The sequence below is a fragment of the Dermacentor andersoni genome, chromosome 3, assembly GCF_023375885.2.
Source record: "Dermacentor andersoni chromosome 3, qqDerAnde1_hic_scaffold, whole genome shotgun sequence".
Taxonomy (NCBI): Eukaryota; Metazoa; Arthropoda; class Arachnida; order Ixodida; family Ixodidae; genus Dermacentor; species Dermacentor andersoni.
Window position 1 is genome coordinate 192,938,316 of NC_092816.1, and position 14,636 is coordinate 192,952,951.

At 47.0% G+C, this 14,636-nt stretch overlaps 1 protein-coding gene across 2 annotated transcripts in view; it reads right to left on the minus strand.

Moving 5' to 3' along the window:
- The window catches only part of LOC140216540 (uncharacterized), a 42,568-nt gene that overhangs the window by 6,157 nt on the left and 21,775 nt on the right, over positions 1 to 14,636 (minus strand). For both annotated transcript variants that reach the window (XR_011893192.1, XM_072286908.1), the window contains 2 exons: positions 12,459 to 12,521; positions 10,365 to 10,439 (listed from right to left, as the gene is read on the minus strand). Coding sequence is in view for 1 of the 2 variants with exons in the window: in XM_072286908.1 (XP_072143009.1) it covers positions 10,365 to 10,439; positions 12,459 to 12,521 (138 nt within the window). In the remaining variant the exon portion in view is untranslated. The remainder of the gene's footprint in view (positions 1 to 10,364; positions 10,440 to 12,458; positions 12,522 to 14,636) is intronic.

The following is a 14,636-nucleotide window of genomic DNA, read 5'->3' on the forward strand; positions in this document are numbered from 1 at the left end:
GCACGCTAAGATGTCGCTAACGGCTTGAGGCGCTACGAGAAGATGGGATTTTTCACCGGTACCTGTGTTTGTTTTGTATAAAGTGTGCTCTCGGAGGCGAAATGGCAACATACTTCGAGAAATAGGGCAAGCATTGGGCGCGATGCCGCCTTCTAAGGGGTCGATGATGGGCCTTAACTCCGCGTCTGATCGCTGTTTAGCGAGCAGATACTGCTCATTGAGAGCTCCCAGGAAGGCGCTGTTGTCTTCCTGGTCTGGATGCTTAGATTCAACAGGTGCTCGCGATAGCGTGTCATAATCTTCATGTTTTCTGCCTGACTTGTATACGATAGTGACGGTAAATTTCTGGAGTCGCAGACTCCAACGTGCCACTCGTATCGGACAGCCTTCTCGGTATCGGACAGCACTCCAACGGCGCTCACGACGTGACCGATGAACTTCAGTTCTTCGTAGGTGAAATGGCATTCCTCAGGCTTGAGTGGGAGATCAGCCGATCAAATGGCTTCGAATACATTCTGAAGGCGACAAAGGTGCTTGTAAAAAGTTTCTGAAAAAACAATGACATTATCTAGATGGAAGAGGCGCCTTTTCCATTTAAGGTCAGCGAAAACGGTATCCATCTTTCGTTGGAATGTGGCTGGAGCGGTTCAGAGGTCGAAAGGAAGCACTCTAAACTCACGAACGCCGTCCGCCGTTGCAAAAGCAGTTTTCTCGCGGTCCCGCTAACCTATTTCAATCCGCCAATAGCCGCTCTTGAGATCGACAGAGAAATACTTCCCGCTCCTCAGCCTGTCCAGATAATCTTCAACACGAGGGAACGAGTGCATGTATTTCTTTGTGACGTTGTTTAGCTTCCAGTAGTCAACACAAAATCGATGGGTGGCATCTTCCCTTTTAACAAGAACGACAATGGCAATGACCAGGGACTGCATGAAGGCTGTGTTATGCCGTCTTGAAGCATTCCCTTCACCTACGTTTGAATCGCATGGTGTTTGGTTCGGGATAAGGCTGTTGCCGTATAGGGTGTGCATCGTCATAGGTGATACGGTGCTTCGTAATCGATGTATGGAACGAGCAAGTATGGAACTCGAGCAACAGCTCGCGCAGGGGTTGTTTGTTCTCTTCAAGAAGCGTCGGATTGATGCCGACGTTGCATGGAGCTGCTTCATGAGTGCCGATTCCTCGGGAACAAAACGCTCAGTGACATCGGCTACCGGGTCGGCGCAGGAGATGACAGTACCGAGGAAAAGGTGCGGTGTTTGTAGCTGAAGCTCGTGACAAGAACCTCACAATAGCAGTCATGGAGGTCGATGAGGTTCGTGCTATGCAAACACCTTGCGAAAGCAAGACAGAGCGATTGCCTTCTGCGGCTATTTCACCGTGTAATAATCCGTCACATGCCACTTGAAGCACAACATTTGCACGCACTAGTAAAGGGACAGCGTTCTCGATGAGATAGGCTGCTCGATGGTGGATGGTGTCGTTCGTTGCTGCGGCGCTGTTTGACGAGAAAGTTACGAGGCGTCGTCGAATGTCGATGACAGCTCTGTGCTTTCTGAGAAAGTCCTTGCCGATGAATAGGTCTCGGGAACACTGAGGCACAATGTTCAAGCTAGCAACAAACGTAAGGACGCGAATCTGTTGCCGATGCCGAGTGGGGTGGCGATGTGCCCGCCAGCTGTACGAACTGACGTTCGATTTCCAGGTGTCGTCGCTTTCTTCAGACGGGTGGCCAGTTTTTCCCTGATTATTGAGTAATCCGCTCCAGTGCCTACTAAAATAGTCACTTCGTCGTTGCAAGAATGTCCAAGGAAATTATTCTTCCGAAATCAGGAGGTACTGTCGTCGTCGATGTTTCCTTGGTTCGCGTACGCGTCAATGGGGGTCCTTGAGTATGTCCAGACTGGGCGGCCTCAGCCCCGAAGGTTGCTGTCATTAGTTTTCCCGGCGCGGGCTGCTCGACCGACTCTACACCACACTTCTCGAATATGTACGGCCAGTCGGAGAAAACTGCCGCGGTGATGAGGACCGTAACTGGTGTCGAGCTGATAAAGATCCGCGCCGCTGGTCAACGTATAGTCCGATTTCAAGAGGACGCTTGCCGAACCTGGGTCTCGGAGTTCGCTGAAAACCTGCCTAGCCCGAGCTCTCGATATGAGCTCTGTTGGTAGATATGCCTAGCTTCGCCTCAGTGAAAGCGAAGTGGATGGCGGTCCGGTGCCCGCCATACGCCTGATTCCCTTGGGATCTGTCGAGGGTCGCTGTAATACGAGGTCGCTTGGACGGACTATAGCATGGCCAGGGACGTGGTGCGAAGCGGAGGGGAAGGTGGGGCAGGTTTCCTCAAAGCTTGCAAATAAGATCTTCGGGGGATGTCAGTTCTTAGTGGTTGAGTTTCTGCGTTGAAGGGTGGTTCTTGTAGCGCATGCTGGACTTTCTCACGGACAACTGTGGACAAAGAGCCGATCGTCGGCCATGATGGTAGCGAGAGCTTCTGGAGTTCTTCGCTGATGACGGAACAGATGAGCTCTCGAATGAAATCGACGTCGGCCCCGAGAACTCCGACGAAGACCGTAGGTGAGGCACTGTTCACTTGGAGTTCGTATGATGGTGGCCGCTGCCAAAGAGCCCGTTCATTGGTTACGGGCACGGAAATAGATCCGGAGACAGTCTTAGGGGGAGTCTGTACAAGACCACCGAACAGCTGCTCTTTCACTCCGCGCATGAGGTAGCGCAATTTCCTCTCTTACGATATGCTGGGGTCGGCTCGTCGAGGGAGACAGATCATGTCCAAGAGGCGGACATAACGTGCAATAAATACTGTAATGCATATTCGACTAATTAACAAAATTTACCAAGTAAGTTTTAACTAATTACGGCCCATATTGCAATTTACAAACTGTAAGCGTGGAGTTCGCAAGATGGATCCGCCTGGAACTGACTCTCAGGAGGATACCAGTTTCGAGATAATTGCTGAAATTTGCGGTGAAATGCTTTGACGTTTCGGTTAATATTATAAGCCAATGTATAAGACGAGGTTTTCTTAAGAAAGTAACTGAAACGCCAGTGCATTTCTCCGTAGGGATCGGGAATTAACATCTCGAAACGGGTGTCATCCTGAGAATTCATTCTAAGTGGATGCGCCTTGCAAACACCACGGTTAGAAATTATTTTCAATATGGGCCATCAGTTAAGTAGTTAAAAATCGTTGAATTTTTGTTAATTAGCCGATTATACATTTCATTTTTTGTGCAACTAATGTCCGCCTCTTCGAGTAGACCAGTTGGTGAACTCGAATTGTGCTTTCTGCCACAGGCAACGGTGAAATTTTTTTAAAGTATTCGCTGAAGCACTCTGTATATAGGTCGGCCACCGGCGCGGTCCGTCTCACTGACCACGTGACTTTTTGAATAATCTGCGTCGAAGGTTCGTCCATTGGAGCGCACGAGATAACTCACCAAAATCGCCGCACCACCTGCCAGTCGATCAGTGCCCTCAGCGCCTTCGCAAAAGGAGGGGCAGTATGGGAACACTAGTATAATGAGCAGCACCGGAGCCAGCTTTGAAAGACGACGACGATGAACGCGTGAGCAGCGGTACGAGCGCGTCTCTGTGATCGCGTGACTTCTTGTATCATCTCCGGCCACGCCGCCGGAATTTTCGCTTCACGAGTTATATAATGCTTTTGCATGAAAAGATACAGGCACTATGAAATAGTGGCTGAGGCTGGCAAACGGCCCAGCTCAATAAATAAAAACAAAAAGCGGAAATTTAAGAAATTTATCGCATGCGTAACATATAACTCAATGATATATAGCTTCGACCTGCTGATTAAGCACGCGCTTTACATCAGGCTATGCGCACAAGTTTTGGAAATAGCTAGAAGATTTGTGACTGCCAAATATAAGCGTTGTAAAATTGAAAGGAGTACGGACAGAAAATGTTTGTCCTGTTTCTGGCACGTTATTGAGGAGCCCTCGATCCTGTAAATAAACCCTTCACCGAGTGCGTCAGCAATGAATAATTTCGGTACCTTTTAATACGAGCATTAAATAACGCGCACCAAGACCAGCGCGGATTCGGACGTGGATAAGATTACCCATCAAGTCACCGCGACCTGTTGTGGCTGTGTCGTATTACCAGATACCACTGACGCGTACACTCACACTGTGGTCGTGGTTCGTAAAACTTAGTTCATTCAACACTTGGTGGAGTGAGCGGTGAGACAGCGTCCCGGTGCATTTCCACACCACACCCCGCCAGCTGCACTTTCGGTACCGTGAGAAGTAACTTTGTTCACGTCCGAGGCTGGCGGTGTGCTTGACGAGCGTTTTGGACGGGCCTTAGAAAAGACCCTGTAATTGTTCATTTGTGGCGCTCTTGAGGAATTGCGGCTTCGTACCGTAGGTCAACCATACCGCACCCTAACTGCAGAGTCGGCAGCTACCCCCCCTCCCCCCGCAAAAAATAGAAGAAGAAAAGAAGCAGGACACGAAATTTTTAGGTCAGTACTCCTTTAACAATGCTTGTGCATTGATACGGGTAATGGCATTCTACATGGCTCAGCACAAAGAAAAGTAAGAATTTTTAGCACTTTAATGCGAAATATGAACTCATCACACTTATGGAGCTGAAAACTGAAACACAACGCAGGTAACTGACATCCCTGTGAGCATTTTTGGACGCCATTTGACAGTTGTGCTTCCAAAAATGGGTTACACGATATGACCGATTGCAACATGTATGTAGATTTCTACTGTGCTTTGCCTCACAAAATAAATAATGAACAATTGAGCGCACTATATTGAAACTTCTGAAGTCATATCACATATAAAAGCAATAGATTAGAGTCATTTGACTAATCCTTTTTGAAGCATGAAGAGGCTTTATCAAATTTAAGTTGTGCGTGACACTGCAGCCAGTACATTAAATTAGTTCGCAGCTTGTGTACTACTGCTGCTCTCGCATACTAAGCTCAACACGTTTATAACATGAGGAACGTAACCTGTGCACTACTCATCAATTTCATATGCAGCCACCATATCCTGCGAAAGTGTACATTTCAGGAAATCCAGCATAACACCTTTCAAAATAATTAACCATGACCAACCGAGCAAGGAAGTAAGTAGGAAAGAACTGTGTGTCAGAAAACAATAGTAGAAACGGTGGCAAGTACTTAACCATTTCAGCTTGACTACTACATTGTGACTGAGTGTAGCTACCGTATTTACGCAGTTCTGACATGCCCCTAAATGGATATATAACACGCGCCATCTTTATCGCTCCAACTTAAAATAGAGAGCCCAAAGAGGTCATGCGAAATTCTTTATTATGAAAAAGGTTGCATGCCACTAATATTCGCAATAAGAAATAGCAACCTGCAGAATTTGCTTTAGATTACTCGTCGTCGTCGCAGTGAGTCGGATTTTTACCAGTATATGGACATGGCGTCCTCCATACAATCCACTTTATTTGATATTTCACATTTCATGAGCAATTCCATGTCTATTCCCACCAAAATGTTGGCCCACGCTTATAATATTCACACTCAATCTTAAGGCATGCTAGCAAGAAAGTGCTTCATGGGACATGGTGCAGAAAGCTCTGCATTAAAACACATCTTGTTTTGAACTAACTTTAGAAAAATAGCGGTGCGTTATCCTAACAAGCTATACGAGAGCCTGTTCAGTCGACATCTTGCTATGATAATGGCGAGAAAGCTTGCTCTGATGGTAAGCTGTCCCCTTGAATGTAGTTTCAGTTGATTCCTGAAAGCAAAACCCACGCAGCTTTTGGACCCTGATTGTTTAGTGTGCACTTTAAACCTGGATAACTCCGGTATATCAACACGGCGAAGTGACTGAAAAATATTTTTATATTAAAGCGTTTTGTGTGTATGTGTTGGTTTGTCAAGCGCAAAATATTGACATTCATTGGTGGTGCATGCAGGGGTGCAAGATTTGCCGTTGTTTGCTAGCATGTAACTGTTCCAGAGAATCTGCATGGCCTCTGAAAAAAAAAAATATAGTTGAGCTCTGACGCGCGCGTTTGTGTGCTTTCAGTTGAAAAAATTCACGTTCTTTGAAGGACGACATTTTGCACGCCTTTCGTAGGTCTTCCATATGAGAAACCCAAAACCATGCGAACATGCAGGCTATTCCCGAAAGCTGCGAGGAGACGTGTAGCGCCAATCCTCAGTTCTACACCTGCCACGGGGACAGCAGGACTTCTTCCTAACATTAACGAAAGCGAATGCTATTGTGGAAAGTATAAATTTTAGTGGTACTAACGATCAAACAATTAAAAGTTCTTCGATTTAGAACCACACGAGTGTAGTGGAAATCTAAAATCACGATTGGGGCTAACAGATGGAGTAGCACACTGTGGTATAAAGGTTATAAAGAGGAATAACGTGCCTCAGAAAGGCTGGTGAACGTTTTAATAGGAGGACTTATCTGCGTCAAAGGTGACCTTCTCAGCCTCGACAGGTTAGGTTCAACGAGTAACAGGTTAGTTTAAACCCGGGGCGAAGATGAAGCAGGCGTAAAGCACTCTTCATACGTAGGCCGATCCCGAAGATAGTACAATGCCGGGCTGAACGGCGGCAGAGGTGAAACAGGCGTTAAGCACTCCGGATGCGTCGGCTGATCACAAAACTAGTGCAATGTCAGGCCGACCTGCGGTGGAGGTGATGCAGGCGTTAAGTACTCGCCATACAAGGAGCCGATCCCGAAGGTAGCGCAATACCGGGCCGACCCGCGGCGGAGGCGCAGTTTGCCATTAACAGGCCCACACACACAGCTTTGCTGCCGTGCTTCTTTACAGAGTGCAAGGGCACTGAGTGTTTTCTCTATATTTAGGCAGGGATAGTCCGCGGTATTCAGTTCGAATTGGTGCAACTGATGTCTAGGTTCTTGCCAAAGATTCACAGAGCTGTAACAACAATACTTTATATTCTACAACTGACGGAAAGTAGGATTCGGAAAAAATATGCAGAAAGCGCTTCTGGCTCCCCAGGTACTTGAATATCTTTTGCACCACGCCATTTGTTCGTGCAGAGCAGATTGCTTTATTTTTACTTAACACTGACCTAGCAGAATATAATTTTTCATGAAAGATAAGCAGTCATTGGACATGAATACAAATACTACATATCCCACGTTACGCATGCGACGCTTTTTCTTACAGCATGTGCAATTTAGAGCGTGCAACTGGCCCTGCTCCCAAGTTCACTCGCTACTTGACGCCTGACGTTGAAAGGGTGTTCCACGTCCGCCGCAATGGCCGTGAGCGGCGCGCTTGCTCATACTCTCAGGGCTAACCTCGTGCACACATTCATGGTACAAGACTGCGTTGCAAAACTATACTCATTAGGCATACATAAAATACAGGCTACAAAGCGTTTAATGACAACTCTTCTCAATGTCTTTTTTCAAGCAGTCGATAGTATGCGCTTCATGCTTGTCTAGTTTTCTTGTTCTTGACGTTTTTGTTCATAGTATCGCGTCGCAGCCCAGTGCTGCACTTTGTCACAGAACTTGTTGGCCTATTACAACAGATTCCCAGAACTACTTGAGAAAGTGCACGGTACGACATGACCGACAAGATATGATATGACCGGTACGATATGACTGCCTTAACATGTAAATACTGCAGGCGTAAGGCAGAAGATGCGGATTTAGCTACCATCCACGGCTGGTTGTCTTTTCTTCTACTTCTAATTCCCTTATGCATAATAATGGTTTAGCGTTAGGAGGTTTTTGCGAACGGAACCCGAGGACGTCCAGCTGGTACCTTGCGGGCAGGGAGAGGAGAAAGGGTGGAGAGGAGAGAAATGCGTGACTGCACAAGTGGAGAACAGGAACGAAGGACGGACCGCAGGTGAGTGAGCGTATTTTAATGCTGCAGATCTTGGCATGACGTGGCGCCTAAGACGCACATACGAATAGGAGTGGTGCGTGGCGTCACCCCTCGGCGCTCACAGCTGGCAGTCTACCAGAGGAGGGGAGGAAATCGCGTTAGGACGTGCAGAGGTGGACTTGACAGATTGCTTGTAGCATTTCACAGGTTCGGCCATGTCTCGTGAAGACGCATGTTTTTGAGTACAGCATGAAGGGGCATGAGTTAGGCGTCAATAAAGAGCCTTGCGACTTCTTCAGGCGTCTTCAACAGAAAAATACTTAACGCTTACCGTAGCTCTTTTCTTGCTTACATTTTGCAGAAGAATCGCATTTTATGACCAATGTTCGATGTTCGTATCATTGTAATACCTGGCGTTGTTACTTGCCTAGTTTGTCGAGAAAAAAAAATTCGACTCTGGCTTCGTCTGACCCTTGGATGCACCCTCGAGCAGTCATTGGAAACGATTCTCTGGCGCGTTACGGACGGCCGCAGTAACATAGCACCCATGCTTTGACAATATTTACTACGAGAGACGTAGACAAAGCGAAATTTGCGCAGCTTTTCTTGACAAACCACGGAAGTAGTCAGTTTATATATATATATATATATATATATATATATATATATATATATATATATATATATATATATATATATATATATATATATATATACACACACACACACATAAAGGATGTGTAAAATACGCTGGCTATGCCACTTCCGTCGTCTGAAGTGCGGCGGAGCATGGTTTTCAATATTCACTGCCATTTATTATATATTTGAGAGGTACAGATTAAGAAATATTCGCAATTATGTCTTAAGAACAAGGTAAACAATACCGCCAAGTGCTGCGCTGAAAGATCAAGGCTGTAAATGCGACCTTTCTGCAACATTTGAGCACGAACTAAGCTGCGCTAAGCTCAAATAACATTTTCTGCGATCGTATGCGTTCCATAATGGTTTACCTCAGCTTGAATCCAGATATGTATTGTTGCGAGGTCGTTTAGCATGCGAACACGCACAAAAAAATCTCGCAGTTTCGCCTGAAAGGCGAGGCATCAATTGCGTTGGCAAATTAGTAGACAGTTATACGAAGTAATGATAGTACTTTTATCGGCCGCATAGACTTGGAAACAATCACTTATTAAGTGAATTAACAAGTACGGTGTCAGCGCGCGCAAACAAACGTTAGCAGAGCACTCGATGAGCGCGGACACTCGCTGTCAAAACGCTGGTGTTTGCACGCGCGGCAGCCGCAGCAGCGAGCGAAGTGGCCTGCGTGCCGTCTGTCGCTTCAACGTAAGAGCGGCGAAACACAGCGCACACAGTGAGCCGTCTGCAGATTCCTTCCAAGATACGCGACGCTCGCGACCACACACGGCCGTGCAAAGTAAGCACGTGTTGGCGGAGTCGAAGCCGCTCCCCTCTCTCCCACACTGCATTCCCGCTTTCCTTCATATATGGTGGGCGAGAGTGAGCCGCGATCACCAGTTCCCTTGCGCCCGGTGACGGAATTGCGCCGTTGCTGCCTGAGAACACGGCCTTTCGCGCAACGGAAGGCAGTGCGTTTGCTCTCCGCTTTGTTCCTTCACGCGTGCCAGATTGAGCCACGATTGTCGGCTTCCCTTGCGTGTTATCGCTGGCACATACAGCGGCGACAGTGTTATCACCCTTGGAATTTACACGGCACATCACGGCGTCGTTGGCGGCAAAGTGCGCCTGGAGTGTTCATGTAATTGCTATCGCAATAATAATACCGACAAGCGGAGGCATCAGGAGAACACCTGAGATTGTTATAAAGCGGATGGCGCAGGATCTTACGTGCGGTCTGTTGATTCGGAGTGCCGTAGTGTACGGGTGTTCGGGTACCAGATGGGCTGCCCGCGATTCTCACTTTCCTGACCGTGCATGCTTCGCCGCACTGCATGATGTTTATGCGGCCAAGCTATTAAGTGCGCAAATATAAGCCCCTCGGTGTGACGTCTCCGTGGTTAAGTTTTTTGCTGGGTAGACAGCACGTTCGCCTGGCAGCTTTCTGATTCGGCGGCGTGCTTAAAGTAGGAAAATCATCGCAAAATGCTTGCCGGGAGTTCCGCCATATGCACACTAACATCTGTCTACAGATAACCAGGAAATATCAGTAAAGCTACCGAAAAAGGTTAAAAATAATTGCATGATGTCTTCATATGCGCATTGATGGCAGCTGCCTGGCGAAGCGTCTGGCCGAAAGACGCCAACAGGGAAAAGCGCGACGCTTCATGTTTCTGAAAAGGCATATTGATCGACCTTTAGTTTTCTTTAGCGTTTGATTAAACAAAACTGTCAATTTCTGCTACAGTTTCCCCGGCGTGGCGGTCTATTAGCAAACGTGTATTAGCAGACGTGTATTAGCAAACGTATTAGCAGAAGTGTATTAGCAAACGCTCACGTAAATATTCAAATAGCAATGGAACACTCACTGGGTTCATGGTTAGCACAGCATCCCCGAGGTGTTTCATGCAGCTGTAAAGTTGGTCTTGATGAGCAGCCGACCTCTGCATGATAGATTTGACAAATGCATTGAGTGGCTGACTAGTCACTTTGTCACTGAAGGATTAATCACACTGATTCACTTCCATTTCGGAGGAGCATAACGGCAGGACTACCTTGATCATCGCACGTGCTATACTGTGAAATTTCTGGATTGCAGCGCTTGGTCCCCGAGTGCACAACCGGCGAAGGCCGGCGGCATGGCGATTGACTCGTAGAGCACTGGGATCTGTGTGTTTCTACTGCTCCAAGAATACATAGGCTGAAAAGATACTAACTGGTTTGGCAATACCTTTTGCCGTATAAGTTGCGGGTGATGTACTTTGGCGGGCTTTTGTTGCTGCTGCCGTGGGACGGAGGCAACGTTTTTGGACTAGCCTTGAAAAATTGCGTCAAATTTCAGTTGAGTCTATTTATAGACTCTCTTCTTCAGAGGTGCGCGATTCGCCGGTGGTTTGGAGAAACAACGCACAAGCACATGGTACGTGCCGATCGTGCAGACAAGAGTAGCTCGATTACAGTATTGTGATTCGCCCAAGCCTCTTTGGAGCACCTTCAGGAGAAGCTAGAACTGCAGCAGCGAATGAGCTTTTTGAATGAGTTACGAAAGAAAAATTTTCGCACGTAAATATTTAGCTTAGCTAGAGCAGGAATATCACGTTCTCCAACGACAATCGGTGTATGCCCGAGCGCATGCATATGTGCTTGTCTAGAATATCCGAGAGCAAGGAATTCCGATATTCCTCTTCATTTTCTGCAAGAAGCCCGAAGTACCTTTAATCCCACTCACCCCCCACCCCATTCTATATATACATTCCCCGTTTAATTAATAGAAGTAATTTTTTCAAGAAGGCTGTCCCTATACTTTAGCTGGGGTATCGAGACAAGCAGCTAGCTGAAGCAGAAGCTTCAGTAATGGAAGCGCGCACTGCGTAAACATTTAGGCATTACATTAGGTGCGCAACTCTTAGGCGCCCGTTCCTGCGTTTACTGTCGGTGGCCCTCGGCTCAACCGAGCAAACGAGCACAGCGAACGCGGAGCGCAGCGTGGGATGGAAGAAGGCGACCGTGAAGATAGCGCGAGCAGGAAAGCGGAGAAGGAGGGTATGACGAAAGCGTGAGGAGAAAAGCGTAGTGTCGCGCAAGACGGGCTCTACGGGGACGACCCCCACGAGATGGCGCCAGAGTACCGCGCCGTCGTCTGTTCAACGATGGCGTGCGGCGAGCGCGTCCGCCAATACTACCTATGGAAACAAAGCACTGCATGAGCGGATGTCTGTTGTGAACCGCGTCCACGCGTGATCCGCGCGCTGTCTCTCGCGATCTCCCGATTAGCGAAGCTGTCGGGCCGCACTTCGCTCCGTTCGCAGTGTGCCGTACGAAACAGATTGTCTGCGCCAGTCAATATATCGAAAAAATGAAAACGCGTATAGAGCTGCGCTCAAACGTCGAATTAGGGGCTATCGTAATTCTCGGTGAAGCTTTTGCTGCTGAGAAGAGGCGTCTTGATGAGGTTAGCGCTTTCACTACAAGCTAGGTGTTGCATTTGTGTGGAATATACCTGCTGACTTATTTTGCGTTTTGCGTGCATAACCTTTAGGTTCACGGTTGCTTGTGGTTCATAAAATGCAGGGCTAAATAATTGTTCGGTATTTTATGTCCGTATTGTCTAGTTCTTGATGCATAACTCCGTCCTCTATCTACTGTCTTAAATACAACTGCTCTGATGGGCTATAATAACAAATATCGACAGACGCAAAACAGAACTAGAAGGAGGAGATGGTACATTTGAGTACACGAAGCTACTGCTTACGCTAGACACAAATCAAATAATCTTTTAAGATAGATTTCCGTCTTCGTGATTCCGTGATTTCGTAAACTGTGTTTCTCTTTTATAACTCTCAATAACATTTACCATGTTTTCCTCTACCTGGCAAAGTAATCTTGCAGCAAGGCGTACTCGTTATTTTTTTGCTTCACAAACTGCAAAAGCCAAAGCTACAATGGTACTGAAAGATGCTTACATTTTTGTTGCTCTCTATAGATGAGTAGCATATCCTTGATGCGGCGCACAATCGATCCATCTCCTGAAAGATATGAATTATTGCAGGATAAATTATTGAATTATGCTTACAAAGAAGGTCAAATGTAGATGTACTCTCTCTGCAGCCGACTTCATCAAACATCTCTTTAGGCGGTATACCGGGACAAACTTCCATCCTCAAGTCGACTCCTGAATTTAGTGTGCCTTCTAAGGCAACCAACTGTTGGCAGGTTGATAGCGGTCTCACACAAGTCAGAGCGCACTTCTGCTAGCGTATTCTGTGACGCTAGAGTCTGTCTATTAAATAACTAATAAATTCCTGTCAAATAAATACCTAAAGATGCTGCACAGCATATAACAAAATCTAGCGTTGGTATTCTTAGCTTGACCGTATACGCTTGTTGAATATGAGACTGGGATTGAAGTTTAGATATCCTGACTGTGGTACCAACATAAAAGAAAATATCTGAAATGGTACGGTGGATTTTTATGAAAACAATGTATTTCCTCGAGTCCCTAATGTCATTGTTCTATTTAAATAGAAACAGGATAATTGTGGCAGCTGTGCACTATTTATTGATCATTCTAAACATATTCACTTATCCTTCTATAACCTTCTACGCAGAGCCACCGTGACCGGTGCCATATAAGTGAAATACTACGCATTTTTCTCATCTGCACAAACCACGCAGAGAGGTTAGTGACTGTCACCCGTTCGCCGTCGGCGCGAAGTGGTCGATGGGATATACAAACCGGTTGGTCGCTCTGTATTCAAGCGAACACAGCGAAGAAGTAAGAGTCGGGAGAAGGAGAAAAACAATATATCTATAGACTGACGACACACAATTTAAACGAAACACAAAAAGCACAAGAACACTAACACACATGCGCTTAATCTAGATTAATGATGAAGACAAAAGAAATACAACGAGAAATTAACAGTGGATATAAGACTACCGCTACACAAGAATTCACTTAACGGTTGTCAACTAAACAAAGTTCAAAAGAAAACAAATCATGGCATACGCATCGCCAGGCCGCAGCAGCAAGTCCATAAAGCGTGGAGTCAACGGCAGTGCCTTCCCGAAGAGCGCTGGCAAGTCGATCTCATTACGGTGGATGCGATTGCTGTGCTGGGTTTCCCGGGAGTCTATGTCTCACGCCTTCCCTCAAGCAGGTTAAGCTAACTTAGGGGGAGCTGCCTTGAGCTTCATTACAGACGTTGGTTTGTCGTCTCTAACGTCAACTAGTAACCCGCAGCTCAGACGCGGCTAGGCGGCCGAGGCAATACTGGAGGGCACTAGCTCCTTGACACTTCTCATCAGATTGTAGGCTCAGCTTTTAGATTGCTTAGCTCGGTCTAAAACCTGCGTTTATATAACGTCTCCTTTCCCTAGTTCCCTGTGTGGGGGAACGGCAGATATTGGTGACGATCCAGACAAGTCCACCCAATTGTATCCCGGCTCCTCCCGACAAAGATCATCCGCCGCCGACGAAGACGGAACGACGACGTATCAAGAAGACGCTGCCATCCCGACGAAGCCTAGCTACAAGCAAACAACACTCCGATAAAAGAAGACCTGACGACGCGACTTTCCAGGCACACGTCAACACGACGCTAACTGTAACGAAAAACAAAGAACCACCGACCTCGACGTGCTTATCGATGGGCGTGCAGTCACCACCTTAGAGGACACAGGATTCGACTACTCCGTGATGAGTGGTCTTCTTTTCCACACAGCTGAATAAAATTCAAACTTCATGGGAATGCCCTCAAATTCGGACAGCTGGAGAGAGAGAGAGAAAATAATGCAGAGAAAGGCAGGGAGGTTAACCAGAGGTAGTTCCGGTTGGCTACCCTGCGCAGGGGGAAGGGTTAAGAGGGATAAAAAGAGAAACAGAGTGGAAGGGGGAGATAGAAAGAAAGGGAGACAAGCACGAACAAAGCGCGTACACTACAGAACGGTAGGGGGCGGCATTCTTAGAGTCTGTCGTGAAGCCCCGTAGACCGCAAGAACGTTAATAGCGCGAGTAAGGCCTTCAACGCGGATGTTCTTTCGGAGCATTGGCCTAAAGCTTTTAGTTCTGAAAGTGGACGATTGTCCAGCTGGTCCAGTACCCTGCACATCACTTGTCTCTCAGCACTGTATCGCGGGCA